The sequence below is a fragment of the Astatotilapia calliptera genome, chromosome 23, assembly GCF_900246225.1.
Source record: "Astatotilapia calliptera chromosome 23, fAstCal1.2, whole genome shotgun sequence".
Classification (NCBI taxonomy): Eukaryota; Metazoa; Chordata; class Actinopteri; order Cichliformes; family Cichlidae; genus Astatotilapia; species Astatotilapia calliptera.
Window position 1 is genome coordinate 18,513,214 of NC_039323.1, and position 14,958 is coordinate 18,528,171.

The following is a 14,958-nucleotide window of genomic DNA, read 5'->3' on the forward strand; positions in this document are numbered from 1 at the left end:
TGAAAAATTTGGTCGCATTTGCGACCAAATTGGTTGCGCTCTAGAGCCCTGCTATGATTAAGTCAAAACATTTCCAAACATGCAGCACAGTGCAAAATGATTGAGACACATCTCATGAGTTTATATTTTGCTTCCAAGCAACCAGACCTAGCAGCTGTAAGTTCTTCAGGCTTTTTGAAGCTCTTTCTTTGGACATTGGCTGCTTTTTCACTCATTTTCAGGCTGCGGGTTGTAACTGACCATTTTCAGAGGAAAGTCTTTTTTTTATTGTTGTTGTTGCTGTTGTTGTTAAGCCACTTAATGAAAAAACAAGATTGAAATGCCACTGGTGTTGGGGATCTGAGTGACAACACCACTGGCATTTCTGAGCATTACTGTGATCTGAAACCCACTGCAAGGCAGTAAAATCATACCTGGGTCGAAAAAGCACACAAGGGAAAACAATCAGTCATGGATTGGCCTCCCCAGAGCCCAGACCTAAATGTTGTTGAAGCAGTGTGGGATCATCTTGATAGAGAACAGAACCAAAGGCAGACAGCATCCAAAGAAGAGCTTTGGTCTGGCTTTGTTCTCCTTCAAGAAGCCAGGAGAACAATTCCTGAAAACTGCTTAAAGAAATGACAAGAAGGCTTACCTAAAATAGTTAAGGCTGTGTTGAAGAATAAAGGTGGTCATACCAAATATTGATTTTAAGCTTGTTAAATTGTTCAAGAACTGATTTTGCCTTATGGAATGTATTTCCATGTATGTTTGCAGGTATTTCAACAAATCACTGCACCTATTTCCAATTTTTCAAGCAAAATATAAAGAAATGAGGGGTGGCTAGAGATTTTTGTACAGTATTGTAGAAAGAAAATGATGATGTATCAGTATTAAAAAAAAACAAACAAGCAAACCTTTAATAACTTACTATGTTCGGGGGCTCTCAGCTTGCTAGTTTTGTCCAGTTTAACCCCAAAGACAACAAACACCCAAACCACCTTCAGAGATATATTTGGAATCACCATTTATTGGATGGTGGGTGGCCAGTTGGAAAATATGTCCAGTTAGCCACAAATAAATTCACTGGGTTACATTAGCTACAGTATCTTTGCTAGTTGTCAGGTCATCATAAGGCAAACTGGCAATATGTTAACTATCATCAGATGTGGCTATTTAGATTGAACAAACCGTGATGTTAAGCCTGCACCAGATTTCTTTGGCAAAGGCTTTGAGAACAATAAACTCATAATCCCGTGTTTCTTTCCAACACCAGTAAGATATGTCGTATTGTTTGCTTTGGAGACCCCTAGTGGTAGAAATCACATGCTGTTTATTATTAAATGAGTCTGCGCTTCTTTATATCTCTGTCTGATTTTCTTCAGTGTCACGTTCTCAGAATATTTCTCTCAGCCCAGTGAATTATCTCTTGTTGTGTTCCTGCAATGACTCACGCTCTGAGTTTGCTGTGACACTTCAGTACTTCTTCCTAAATCATGTAAAACCCACAAGGTTCCCAGAGTGTAAAAATATCGCTTATGTAATGTATCCAACCGTCTGTACTCGGATTACAGCCATAATTGCTGTGAGAGAGTTTTTCAAAGTTTAAACTCATCTGAAAATTTATTTTAGTCATTTTTATTTGTGTTTCGTTCATTAACTGATTATCTTTGTGGTTTTGATTTCTATAGTTTTATTTTTCAGGCCTTGTCTGGCAGAGCTGTGCAATCAGCTAAATTTAATTCTGTAATTCTGTCGTCATTTGCTTATTAAAATAAACTGGTTGAGATTATTCTGCCACATTCTGTTTTGCAATAATGCATTACACACATTAGGGAAAATGTAAAGGAAGAGAATGTGAAAGTCAGCTTCTCTCCCCCATTGTGAGCTTTAGGTCAGCTCACAATTATTTATGTATTTCGTTGTTTAGTTAGTCAATCCATCTTAATTATAATTAAAGATCGAGGAAATTTACTAAATTACAAAAGACAAGGCTTATTCTTTTAAAAAAAACAAGTCTTAAAGTAACTGTAATCGCAGTATTGACCAAAATAACTGTCATATTTATTTTTTCATTGTTACCATAATCGAGCGTCACTATCTGAAGTCACATACACCAGTAATCAGTTTTAAAAACAATTAGGGAACTTTAATTGAAGTCACATATTTTGATGAATCTCCCAAAGATTTTCCTGGGCTTTCAGCTGTTTTTTTTTTTCTGGTCTTCATTCTGTCCTAATATTTCCAGACCTCCCACTGTGTTTCTGAAAAAGAAGAAAGAAACCCAGTTTTGGGGGCAGACTCATTCTCTTTGCAGCTACTCATTTAAATCTTGGGCAAAATAGATTTTTGGCTACTTCTACACTAATCCGGGTAAATTTGAAAGCAGTGTTTTTGTCTAAAAACGCTCCGTGTCCACACTATCGTTTTCAATCGTTTTCATGCACACTGAAAACGTTTACTGCGGATGCGTGAAACGTAAGACGATTCGACCTGCGTCATTTCCGTCTGCCGTTTATTTATTTTCCAGTTCTTTGAAATGTTGTGGCAAGATGGGAAAGTTTTTTTAAAGTTTTTTTAAATGGACCGACAATGAGGTGGAGTTGTTGCTGCGAGTAACACAAAAGTACAAAGTTGCTGAACAACAGCTCTGAGTAAACATTCCGTCGTCTTTGAAGAAAAGCTATCTGGATCATGTATAAACTGATATTAATTTTTAATAAGGCTGTCAAAATTGAGACCAAACAAAACAACTGCTGTACAATGCCATTGCCATCTTAGTTGAATTGGTCACATGACTGCATCACATGACTAAATTGCGACATCGTCTTCGAAAGCCTCCGTTTTCGCTGTCCACACTGCGACGCGAAAACAGCATTTTCAAATTTATTCACTTTGGAGAGCGTTTTAAAAAAGCTCAGTTTTCCTTGACCAAAAACGCCATCACAGTGTGGATGGAAGGCCAAAACAGAGAGAAAAAGATGTGTTTTCAAACAAAAACGTATTAGTTTGGACATGGCCTTCATTTGATCCCATGTGGCCTTCTGTTATGCAGTAGCCATGCCTTTTTCCACTCTCTCTTCTGTATTTCTTGCAATCCTTAGGTCAAAAAAAGCTATTTTATACTGCTTTGCACCAGGCATTGAAATCTAAAAAGATGAATGTGATCTTTAGATCCTGGTAGAATCGATTAATGAAAATCAATCCTAATGTTTCGCTATCGCCTTCAGTTTGAGGTTAAAACAGGAGGGTTAAAGATGATTTTATTACCTTTTAAAGGGACTTTATTTCCTCCTTTCTCATTACCAGAGAGATTTCCCAGCCATCAGCAGGGCAGTCCAGATAAATCCAGGTTAAATAAACAGCGTTTTCCCTGCAGGGGTCATTAAAGTTTCATCTCAGTCTCTCGTCTCGTAAAATTAAAACAAAGCTGAGCGGAGAGCACGAAGGTAATGAACGCGTCCAGAAAATTGCAGCTCAGATTGGCCTCGGTGGCCAGCAGCACAGCTGGATCATCAGGCGTTTGAGAGAGGAGCTCCACGTGCAGCTGGCTGCAAACACAGCAATCTGGAGCTGACGTTCGCAACTGTAACATCTACATCTGTGAGGGAATGAGAGGAGGGAGAGATTTTAGAGATGTTTCAAAGCATATAACTGAAGGCAGCTGAAAGAGGAAAGATACACTCACGTCATAACTAAAAATGTCTGAGTAGTTTAAGTTCATCTGAGCAACAATTTAAATGTGCTTAGTTTGAAAAAGTAACTTATAAAGGAAGAAGAGGAATAAAGGACGAAGCCACTCTGAAAAAGTCATACAAAAAATGTCAAATATGCATTTTGTTGTCATATGCTGCATTTTCTCGAGACTTTCTTTAAAAAATAGCTCCGATTTGGTTTAAAATATTACATAATATTTCTAAGAAGGGCTTGCAGTTTCCATTATCTTTGAGATTTTAACATCTAAGAGAAAATTATGTGGCTGAGAAATGCAAAGTAATTTGGTGTTCGTCAGATTTTCTCACAAAAGCAAACAGGGCTCTTGAAGATTCCAGGTATAACATCTTAGTCTGAGAATCAGCTAGAATAGCTAATTCACAACAACATAAAAGCCTTGTTTTTCTTGTACTGTGTCACTCTTAACCCTTAAAGCCTGAAATATGAAATAATTGTGGAAAAATCTTTTTTTTTGTAACATTGAGAGTTTATTGAACCATCTGAGAAATTTGTTAAAAAGATAATTACATTTTAATTTCCATAAATTACTTTTAATTTGTAACTCGTTTACTAAATCTAGCAATTTTTTTTCCTTAAAAATGCATTTTTTTAATGTATGTGTGTAATTAGGTTTGGGTTTCGAAGGGAAAAATCACACTGATGATGTAAAGTCTCAAAAATGCATTAAAAAAGGCATCAAATACAAAACACTATAGGCATTTAAGGGCTTAAATGTAAGGACATACAAATCCAACCTTTTCCATTCACAATCCAGTGTACATAACTTGGATTCAGGTATCTGCAGACCCCCTTAGGTCTAAGTCATCATTGTCTAAGTCACCCACACCTGTGATGTAGCTTTTCATGATGACTGAAATAATAAGATCACAGATATAGGATGTAGAAATGGGATTTGTCATTGAAGGCTATCTGGTTCTCCTTTTGAGATGCTGTGGAGTTGCTGCACCTCCACATCAAAAGCAGCCAGCTGAGGTGGCTGAAGCATTTAATTAGGTTGCTCCTGGACGCCTCCTATGTGAGGGGTTTCGAGTATGTCCAACTAGAATGAAAACTCACACGTGAGATATTATACCTCTCAGCTGGCTTGGGAATGCCTTAGTGCCCTCCCAGGAGCGCTGGAGGAGGAGCATCTTTGTTGACTCTGCTGCCCCTGTGATCTAGACCTGGACCTGGACCTAGCAGCAGACAATAATGATTACTTATAATGATTACTTTCTGTGTCTGCTGACTGCCAAGACTTTGGAGGGGGGAACGTGATATTTTCTGACAGCGTAGAATGAAGGTCATCTGTATTCCTCACTGTGAGGAAGAGGCTAGAAATCGTTGTTGTTTTTTTTATCTGTGAAGTAACACCAGGCTGCACTAAAATATTGCTTTCCTAACTTTGTAAAGTCCAATATAACAAGTCAAGAATATAAATTTGCTAACTTTAAACGACGAGATGAAGATAAGGTAACGTTTAAAAATTTATTTTTCCTGCTAATTCATTGTCACTGGTCAGATTTCAGCTCAGTGTGGGAGTCTCGATTGCTGGTATCTAGAGCCTTGTTAGTTTCTTCTTTTCCTGCTCTCCCTGTGTTTGCACCACTGCACACACAGAGTGGAGCAGACAGAAACTGGAGAAGAGAAATAATGTTGATCAGGTTAAAAACAACACTTTATGTTACCGGAAGTGTAATAAAAAGCTTCCTAACACTGGCATTTTTCAGTCTGTCCCACTCCCCTGACTCCAATGAAAATTTTGTTCAAACAAAAACTCTGTTAATGTAGCAGAGGTGAAATACTAGCAAAGCCTAACAGACCCTCCTGCTGCTGATGCATTGTCACATATGTAGCAACAAAGAAGTGAATAGATCAGTCAGTTTCAGTCATACTTAATCCACCCTTTTGAGTAAAGATGTAGCAAAGATATAGCAGTGGCGGTCCTGTGACCTGCTAGCTTTACCTGTCCACCCATATGGAAAAGATATATATAAATCTTATAAAGTTTGTATCTGTCTTGTGTGAAACTTGTATGAAAAGCATATAAGAGTGAAAACAGATATAAGATCCCTTGAAAAATTATATAATGAAACTTGTATGTTTTGGATACTTACTAAAACAATGTATGAAAGTAATGAGAAAGTGGCCACTTTCATGAGTAATCACATATATGTTTTTACTATTTCTTTTCCATATGAGCAGTTTAAACGGGAATAAATTTTTGGCTTATTGTTTGAAGAGGTTCCACACAGACGTTTATAACATTGCATGTTTTTAGCATCTAATCTCAACGCTTGCCTGATATTTATGTAATTTATTTATATGCTTTAGTAATTATCCTGGACTTATGTGCTATGTGACCTTCTGTCTACATAAAATCTCTAAAGAATGAATAAAAAATAACTTCATCATCACTTCTAGCTACTTCCAGCACTATGGAGAATAAGAAAATTCATCGTGGAAAAGCTAAAAGGGATACAATTCTATTATTTTGTTAGACATTTCAATGAAAAGGTAAAGTGTCATTGATCATAGTCTTGTCTTTGAGTGTAAAAATAGTCCAAATCTAAATTCATTTGTGGGTTGAATTAAAATCTACAAAGGCCCAGGTTTGTTTGCAGAGCCTTGAGTTTGACATGTGTGCCAACCGATCTACTAGCATAATGCTAACAGCACTGCTACAGCTAGTTCAAGTTTGAGCTTCTAAAGTGTTGATTGTAGATTTTATATTTTGCATTTCACATGATTATGAGGATAAAGTCCTGAAGAAATTATAGAATAATTTGGATAAGAAATGATCTGGTCTGGCACATGAAAAAAAAGAAGATTTTTAATATGTCCATCCATCCATCCATCCATCTTCATCCGCTTTATCCGAGGCCGGGTCGCGGGGGCAGCAGCCTAAGCAAAGAGACCCAGACCTCCCTCTCCCCAGCCACTTCCTCCAGCTTATCCGGGGGAATAGCAAGGCGTTCCCAGGCCAGCCGAGAGATATAATCTCTCCAGCGTGTCCTGGGTCTGCCCCGGGGCCTCCTCCCGGTGGGACATGCCTGGAACACCTCACCCAGGAGGCGCCCAGGGGGCATCCTTGTCAGATGCCCGAACCACCTCAGCTGGCTCCTTTCGATTGGGAGCAGCAGCTGCTCTACTCTGAGCCCCTCCCGGATGGCCGAACTTCTCACCCTATCTCTAAGGGAGAGGCCAGCCACCCTTCGGAGGAAGCTCATTTCTGCAGCTTGTATCCGCGATCTCGTTCTTTCGGTCACTACCCACAGCTCGTGGCCATAGGTGAGGGTAGGGACGTAGATCAACCGGTAAATTGAGAGCTTCGCTTTTACACTCAGCTCCCTCTTCACCACGACGGACCGGTGCAGCGTCCGCATTACTGCAGCTGCAGCCCCAATCCGTCTGTCGATCTCCGGCTCCCTTCTCCCATCACTCGCGTACAAGACCCCGAGATACTTGAACTCCTCCACTTGGGGCAGGAACTCATCCCCGACCCGGAGTGGGCACTCCACCCTTTTCCGGCTGAGAACCATGGACTCAGATTTGGAGGTGCTGATCCTCATTCCCGCTGCTTCACACTCGGCTGCGAACCGTTCCAGTGCGAGCTGGAGGCCCTCACCCGATGTAGCCAACAGAACCACATCATCTGCAAAAATCTGAGATGAGATTCTGAGGCCACCAAAGCGAAAGCCCTCCACCACTTGGCTGCGCCTAGAAATCCTGTCCATAAAAATTATGAACAGAACCGGAGACAAAGGGCAGCCCTGGCGTAGCCCATCACCCACCGGGAACGAGTCCAACTTATTGCCGGCAATGCGAACCAAGCTCTTGCAACGGTTGTATAGGGATCGAATGGCCCGTAGCAATGGGCCAGACACCCCATACTCCCGCAACACCTCCCACAGGACACCCCGAGGGACACGGTCGAACGCCTTCTCCAAGTCCACAAAACACATGTAGACTGGTTGGGCAAACTCCCATGCACCCTCAAGTATCCTGGAGAGGATAAAGAGCTGGTCCAGTGTTCAGGACGAAACCGCATTGTTCCTCCTGTATCCGAGGTTCGACTAGCGGATGAACTCTCCTTTCCAGCACCCTGGCATAGACTTTCCCAGGGAGGCTGAGGAGTGTGATCCCCCTGTAGTTGGAACACACCCTCCGGTCCCCCTTCTTAAAGATGGGGACCACCACCCCGGTCTGCCAGTCCACAGGTACTGCCCCTGATCTCCACGCAACATTGCAGAGGCGTGTCAACCAGGACAGCCCTACAACGTTCAGAGCCTTCAGGAACTCGGGGCGGACCTCATCAACACCAGGGGCTCTGCCACCAAGAAGTTGTTTAACTGCCTCAGTGACCTCGCCCCCGGAAATTGGTGGGTCATTCCCCTCACCCCCAGACTCTGCTTCCTCCTCGGAAGACGTGTCAGTGGGATTAAGGAGGTCCTTGAAGTATTCCTTCCACCGCCTGACGTCAGCAGCGCTCCGCCAGCACTAGACACAGTGCAGGTAGAGCACCGCTTTCCCCTCCTGATACGCCTGACGGTTTGCCAGAATCTCTTCGAGGCAGTCCGAAAGTCTTTTTCCATGGCCTCTCTGAACTACTCCCACACCCGAGTTTTTGCTTCAGCCACTGCCCGAGCCGCATTCCGCTTGACCTGTCGATACCTGTCGGCTGCCTCCGGAGTCCCACAGGCTAACCAAGCCCGATAGGACTCCTTCTTCAGCCTGGTGGATCCCTTCACCTCTGGTGTCCACCATTTGGTTCGGGGATTACCACCATGGCAGGCACCAACCACCTTGCGGCCGCAGCTCAATGCAGCAGCTTCGGCAATGGAGACGCTGAACATGGTCCATTCGGACTCAATGTCCCCAGTCTCCCTCGGAATGCTGTTGAAGCTCTGCCGGAGGTGTGCGTTGAAGATCTCGCGGACTGGGGCCTCTGCTAGACGTTCCCAGCACACCCTCACTACGCGTTTAGGTGCACCAGGTCTGTCCAGCGTCCTCCCCCGCCACCTGATCCAACTCACCACCAGGTGGTGATCAGTTGACAGCTCAGCCCCTCTCTTTACCCGAGTGTCCAGAACATATGGTCGCAGGTCTGGTGATACGATTACAAAATCGATCATCGACCTACGGCCTAGAGCGTCCTGGTGCCACGTGCACTTATGGACACTCTTATGTTCGAACAGGGTGTTCGTTGTGGCCAAACTGTGATTAGCACAGAAGTCCAATAACAAAGCACCGCTCGGGTTCAGATCAGGGAGGCCGTTCCTCCCAATCACGCCCCTCCAGGTCTCGCTGTCGTTACCCACGTGAGTCTCCCAGCAGGACAACAGAGTCTCCAGGTGGAGCACCTTCCAGCACCCCCCCCCCCCCCCCAGGGACTCTAAGAAGGCTGGGTACTCCAAACTGCCACTCGGCGCATAAGCGCAAATGACAGTCAGGACCCGTTCCCTGACCCTAAGGCGCAGGGAACAAACCCTCTCAGCAAGCTGAGGGGATATTAGAATACCCACCCCAGCCCGCCACCTCTCACCAGGGGCAACTCCAGACTGAGACAGAGTCCAGCCCCTCTCCAGGAGACTGGTTCCAGAGCCCAAGCCATGCGTAGAGGTGAGCCCGACTATATCTAGCCGGTACCTCTCAACCTCACGCACTAACTCAGGCTCCTTCCCCACCAGAGAGGTGACATTCCATGTCCCTATTGCCAGTCTTGGCAGCCGGGGGTCAGTCCGCCAGGGCCTCCGCTCCTGGCCGCCACCCGGCACACAATGCACCCGACCCCTATGGCGCCTCCTGCGGGTGGTGGGCCTGCGGGAGGATGGGCCCATGTCTCCTCTTCGGGCTGTGCCCGGCCGGGCCCCATGGACTAAGGCCCGGCCACCAGACGCTCGCCCTCGGGCACCCTCCCCGGGCCTGGCTCCAGGGCGGGGCCCCGGTAACCCTGTCCCGGGCAGGGTAAACTGTTCCCTCGATATCCTTTTCATAAGGGTCTTCTGAATCGCTCTTTGTCTGGTCCCTCACCCAGGACCAATTTGCCATGGGAGACCCTACCATGGGGCAAAAGCCCCCAGACAACATAGCCCCTGGGATCCCTGGGACACACAAACCCCTCCACCATGATAAGGTAGCGATTCAAGGAGGAGATTTTTGACACATTTTTAATATGTTTACCAGAAAAAAATATGAAAACTTGTTAGTTGGCTTATTGTAGCCTATGTGAGTTTACTGTGCGCTTTGATGTTTTAGTATTTCAACATTTTTAAACTAGTCACAGAGTTTTATTGGAAGATATTATACATTTTATTTTACTTTAGAGTCTGTGACGTAGCCTGATCTTCAGTAAATGGTTACAAGAAATTCATGTGACACTACGACCTTACAGAGAGGGGATGCTGGCTAATTTGGATGTCCAGTGAAATTATTGAAGATCATCTCTTGCCTGAGAAGGCTTAAAGACGTCACAATGCTGCTGTCCCAATTGAGATATGGAAAATAATACATAGATAAGAGATGACAAAGAAAAAAATTTGTATTTTTGTTAAAAACATCTTTTTTATACTGTGAAAAGTAAATCAGACTCTTGTGTTTTTATGCACAAACTCAAAATACAGATCTAAAAAACATGAAAGAAAACTTTCCTCCTCTTCTGAGAATTTGGCTCAAATTGTGCCAATAAATTTCCCAGTGAGCAGATCCAGCTGTGTTGGTAACACTTGACGTAATGCTTTCCCAGGCTAACGTGAATGCTAATGCCAAGTCTGAAGCAGCCACGATGTCCTCACTTTGACGGTTTTTGTACTGCAATGTGTGCACACAAGCATACAAAGACTTGAACATACACACTCAAACTCACGTGTGCACACACAGACACACACACACAGCTGTCCTTCAGCGGTCTGGAGATAAGAGCCGTTATTGAAATCCCAGCTCCCTAACAGCCATCAATTACTCTGTGTGTGTGTGTGTGTGAGTGTGTGTGTGGCAGCTCGTCAGGCAGCTCTGTGCGTGTCTGCCGAGCAGCGCTGATACGTTTTCTCTCTCCGCTGGATTATGAGTTCCTCGGGAAAAGAGGCGACGTGCCTTATCAGTCCTCCGGCTGGGCGATAAAACACAGGCGCACACACACAGATGTCGAGCGTCGTTATGTGGCTGCAGACAGAGAACGGTGTGTGTGTCTGCGAGTGTGTGTGCTTCACTGTCAGCGCAGCTGAAATGAAGCCCAAACCGTGCACCAGACTACATTGACTTTCTCTAACTCGTTACATTTTTTAACCTTTTATGAGTGAAAGTAAAATCATAAGGTACAGGTGGGCTCACATTATGCAGCAGGCTTTTGTGCAACACTTCAGCTGCATTAACACAGCTTGCAGCTGTTTTGCAACCTTGACACCTTTACACCTTCACTCTTCAGCACAGCCTGAACTCTTATAGGCAAGCTTATAATTTCTTTCAGTAGTCTTCAGGAATAGTTCTCCAGGCTTCTTGAAGGACAATAAAAGCTCTTCTTTGGATGTTTCTGCCTTTTGTTCTGTTCTCTGTCAGCATGATCCCACACTGTTTCAACAATGTTGAGGTCTGGGCTCTGGGGACGCCAATCCATGACTGATAGGGTTCCATTGTATGTTTTTCTATCTAGGTATGTTTTTTACTGCATTAACAGTGTGTTTGGGATTATTGTCATGCTGAAAAATGAATGAAACTGTTGCTAATCAGATGCTTTCCAAATTAAATTGCACTGTGGTTGAAAATCTCACCGTACTTTTCTGTGTTCATAATTCAGCAATTTTAACAAAGCTCCCGAACACCCTTGGCTGAAATGCAGCCCCAAACCATGACAGAGCCTTCACCATGTTTTACAGATGGCTGTAGACAATGTTGGACCTCTTCTGTACATACTGATGATGATTTGATCCTAAAAATCACTCTATCAGACCTGTTACCACTGTGTGACGGAGGTGTGGTCCCTGGCGTAGCTGCAGGGGAGGGGTGGAGCGGTGAGCCACAGGTGGTGGCGATTGTGTCATGAGTGTTTTCCTTCTGTGTGTCTATATAGTGACGGCACAGTCGAGTGGGAGGCGGGCTGGACCGGGACGAGCTGTCACGGCGCATTGTTATTATAAATAAAAACGTAAACGTGAGCAAAAACGGTGTGTGTGTGTGTGTCTGTGTGTGTGTGTCGCATACATCACACACTGATTTTAAATCCAGTTCTTGTATAATTTGGACTCCATTGATGGTTATACCTTGAGGGTTGTGAATGAAAGGAACGACCTGTCTGATCTGTACCCCTATTGGTGTTCTGTTATTGAACTTCTGTTCTAACCACAGCTTATCCATAATGAAGGTATTCATAAGTCCAATTGGCACCTGTACCCACATCGGATCGATGACTGATTTTGTAATCATATCATCACACCTGCAGCCATATTTCTTGGATACGTGGGTAAAGAGAGGTGCTGAGCTGTCAACAGCTCACCACCTGGTGTTTTATTCAACATTTTGGTTCTCAGATCTTCTTCAGGTCAACTTGTGTATGAGTGTAACTGATTGACCTCATTTAAAGTTTTAATACTGAAGAACTTTCAGTGAAATCTGACATGGACATGGACAAAAGTCTGATGTGAATCGAAAGAAAAATGCATAGTTAAACCAGATGTTCCAGTTACTACTGGCTTTTTTCACAACCCTCCAAACACCTGTGCTCACTTTATCAAAGTATCGTCTTCTCAGACCTTCATTAGGTTTGCTTTTGTACAACAGCAGCTGGAATGCTTCCAAACTTTATGTGAAGTTCTTACTTGAAAAGGAGGCAACAACTCCTGCCTGTTTGAACTCGTGTTTTTCAGGCATGTGAACAAATTGCACAGCACTACAGATGATATTTCTTGCTATTCACACATTAAATGCCCATGACAATCTCTGGAGTTTTTATATTTAATGCAATTCTATGAATTCACTGATCTTTTAGTTCATCAGCTTAATTAAAACACAAAGGTTAAAATTTGTGTGTAGTGTGTGTAAAAGTGTGTACAACAAATCAAACGGAGTCTGTTTTCGGAAGTATCCCTGCTCTGGTTAAAAAGAAAGAAAGAAATGTAGTGAAAATGTCAAAGGAAATGATTTGTGTTACACAGTGAGACCTTTTTCTTTGCAGAAACCTCATGTGGTTTCAGTCTGACCTGCTCTCATGTGGTTTTTCTCTCCATCTACAGACATGGTGGGCTGAGCGGCGTCCTTGAGGCAGACGGCTCCGTCTGAAGCAGAAACCAGCGGAAGGCAGGCCCGCAGCATGGTAAGGTTAAAGTTCAATTTCAAGTTTATTTTCCTCTGAGCTGTCGGAGCTTTACCTACAGACTGAACTTAACCCTTTAAGACCTACCATAGAACCAAGTCCGCCAGAGCTTATATTATATTTTTACATGCTGTGGAGCCATTTTTGGGAGCATTTCAAGTTGCTATACATCAATACAACCATTACAGCCTAAATTTTAATAATATGTCTGCATTAGGTGCATAGTAATTACATAAATTGCAAAAAAGTGCAATAAACTACAAAAAAATTGAAAATCGTTTTTGTTTTTTTAACATATATTTCTAGTTAGAGAAATTTAAGAGGCTCATCCCTCAAAACTGTAAATACAAAAAAGTTGCACAAACTAGTTTCCCACCACAGGAAATTTATTTTGAGTGTCTTCATAGTTTTATTTTTGAAATACACCAATTTTTATACACTGCAGGAAAAACGAAAATAAATATTATAGTGCAAATTTGCAAAATAACAGCATATGCATCAAAATAAACTATTTCCAGCAGTGCAATATGAGTCCTAAGCATCCCAGAAACGACACAGAAAGTCATAAACTCAAACATAACTTTTAAAAACACAAGTATAGGCTCATAAGGCCCCGATCGTAAAAAAAAACTACATTTCCGCAAAATGACGTCACTTCCGGTTTCGGGCAGGTCATGCGGTCATGTGATAGTTCGCGCTGATGGACGTAGGAAGTGTTACAAACAGCTGATCGGATCGGCGAAGCGTGTTTCTGGAATATCATGTTTTTGTTGCTGCAAGTGATTTTTATGCAGTTTTTGCAAAGCTATATGTGGAAGGAAACTGTGACCTAGGACAAGCTGATGGCATCAGATGTAAGTACAACTCCTCCGGTTTCATATACAAAAAAAATTATTGTAAGATTAATGTAAGATTTTTAGAGAAAGTCTGAGTTTGGTATTTACGATACAGGAGTCGGGAAACATAAATGAAAATGTTGGATAAGCAACAAAGATTGACCGGTCGATTGTTGTTCCCCTAGACAGCTACTGTAGCCAATATTTCCAAGAGTTTTTCGTGACATGAAATAGCAGTCTAAGCCATGACCTCAGTGGTTTCAGAGTAACTGTTTGGCAGTTACTCTTTAGAAGCTAATTATTTGTTGAGTTGAATTTTCAAGGAAGTGACCACAATTACCAAAGTAAAACATCAAAAAACAAGAACAAAGGTTGGTGATTTTAGATATAATTAACAAAACCAAAAATTGCATACAGTATTTTCCGTCACACCTGAAAGGCTGATTGCATATTGTCTTCACCACACCGGTGGGCAATGGGGATGACCAGCTTTGTGACCACAATAAGTCAAGTATAATTTTTAAATTGATGCCATAGATGTAGCTACTAAAAATATCAGTGACTTTGACCTCAACTTTAAATTTGAGGTTACAAGTTCTGAAAATCTTGTGAATGCAGTAACTCTCTCAGAGAAAGATCTGAACTAGGATTTATACCATAAAAGCTTCTAGGTGAGGGGCAACACTGAAGAGAATTAAATCAGCAATTTGATTTAATTAAATCATATGTCCTTCCTCATTTAGGAAGGACATATGATATTAAATAATCAGGCTGCATGCCCTGGGGTAGCTTGTTTGCTTCTAAATTTGGACATGTGAATCAAATTTCCTTAATTGTGGTGTTGCTTTGTTGTTGTTTGTTGGTATATATCTGTTGGTGTCTGCGTACATCTCAACACTGTAGCACAACACAGCAACAAGCAAATAGGTGCCGTTTAGAGTGCGTTTAGAAAAAACAGCAAACCTTATTGGCAGAATGGTCAAAAGTTTGGGCGCTACAACCTCAAGTGTGTTCACTAGGGGTGGGCGGTATAAACGGTATACGGTAGAAACAATATGAATTTGGCCAACGATAGAGATTTTGACTATACTGCTCTACCACGATAGCACATGTTGATGGTGTCAT

At 42.7% G+C, this 14,958-nt stretch overlaps 1 protein-coding gene across 1 annotated transcript in view; it reads left to right on the top strand.

Annotated features, from left to right (window-relative positions):
• LOC113015506 (BCL-6 corepressor-like) overlaps window positions 1–14,958 on the top strand; it is an 81,823-nt gene that overhangs the window by 6,401 nt on the left and 60,464 nt on the right. Inside the window, exon 2 of the mRNA XM_026157493.1 lies at window positions 12,918–12,997. Coding sequence (XP_026013278.1) covers window positions 12,995–12,997 — 3 coding nt within the window. The 5' untranslated portion in view covers window positions 12,918–12,994. The remainder of the gene's footprint in view (window positions 1–12,917; window positions 12,998–14,958) is intronic.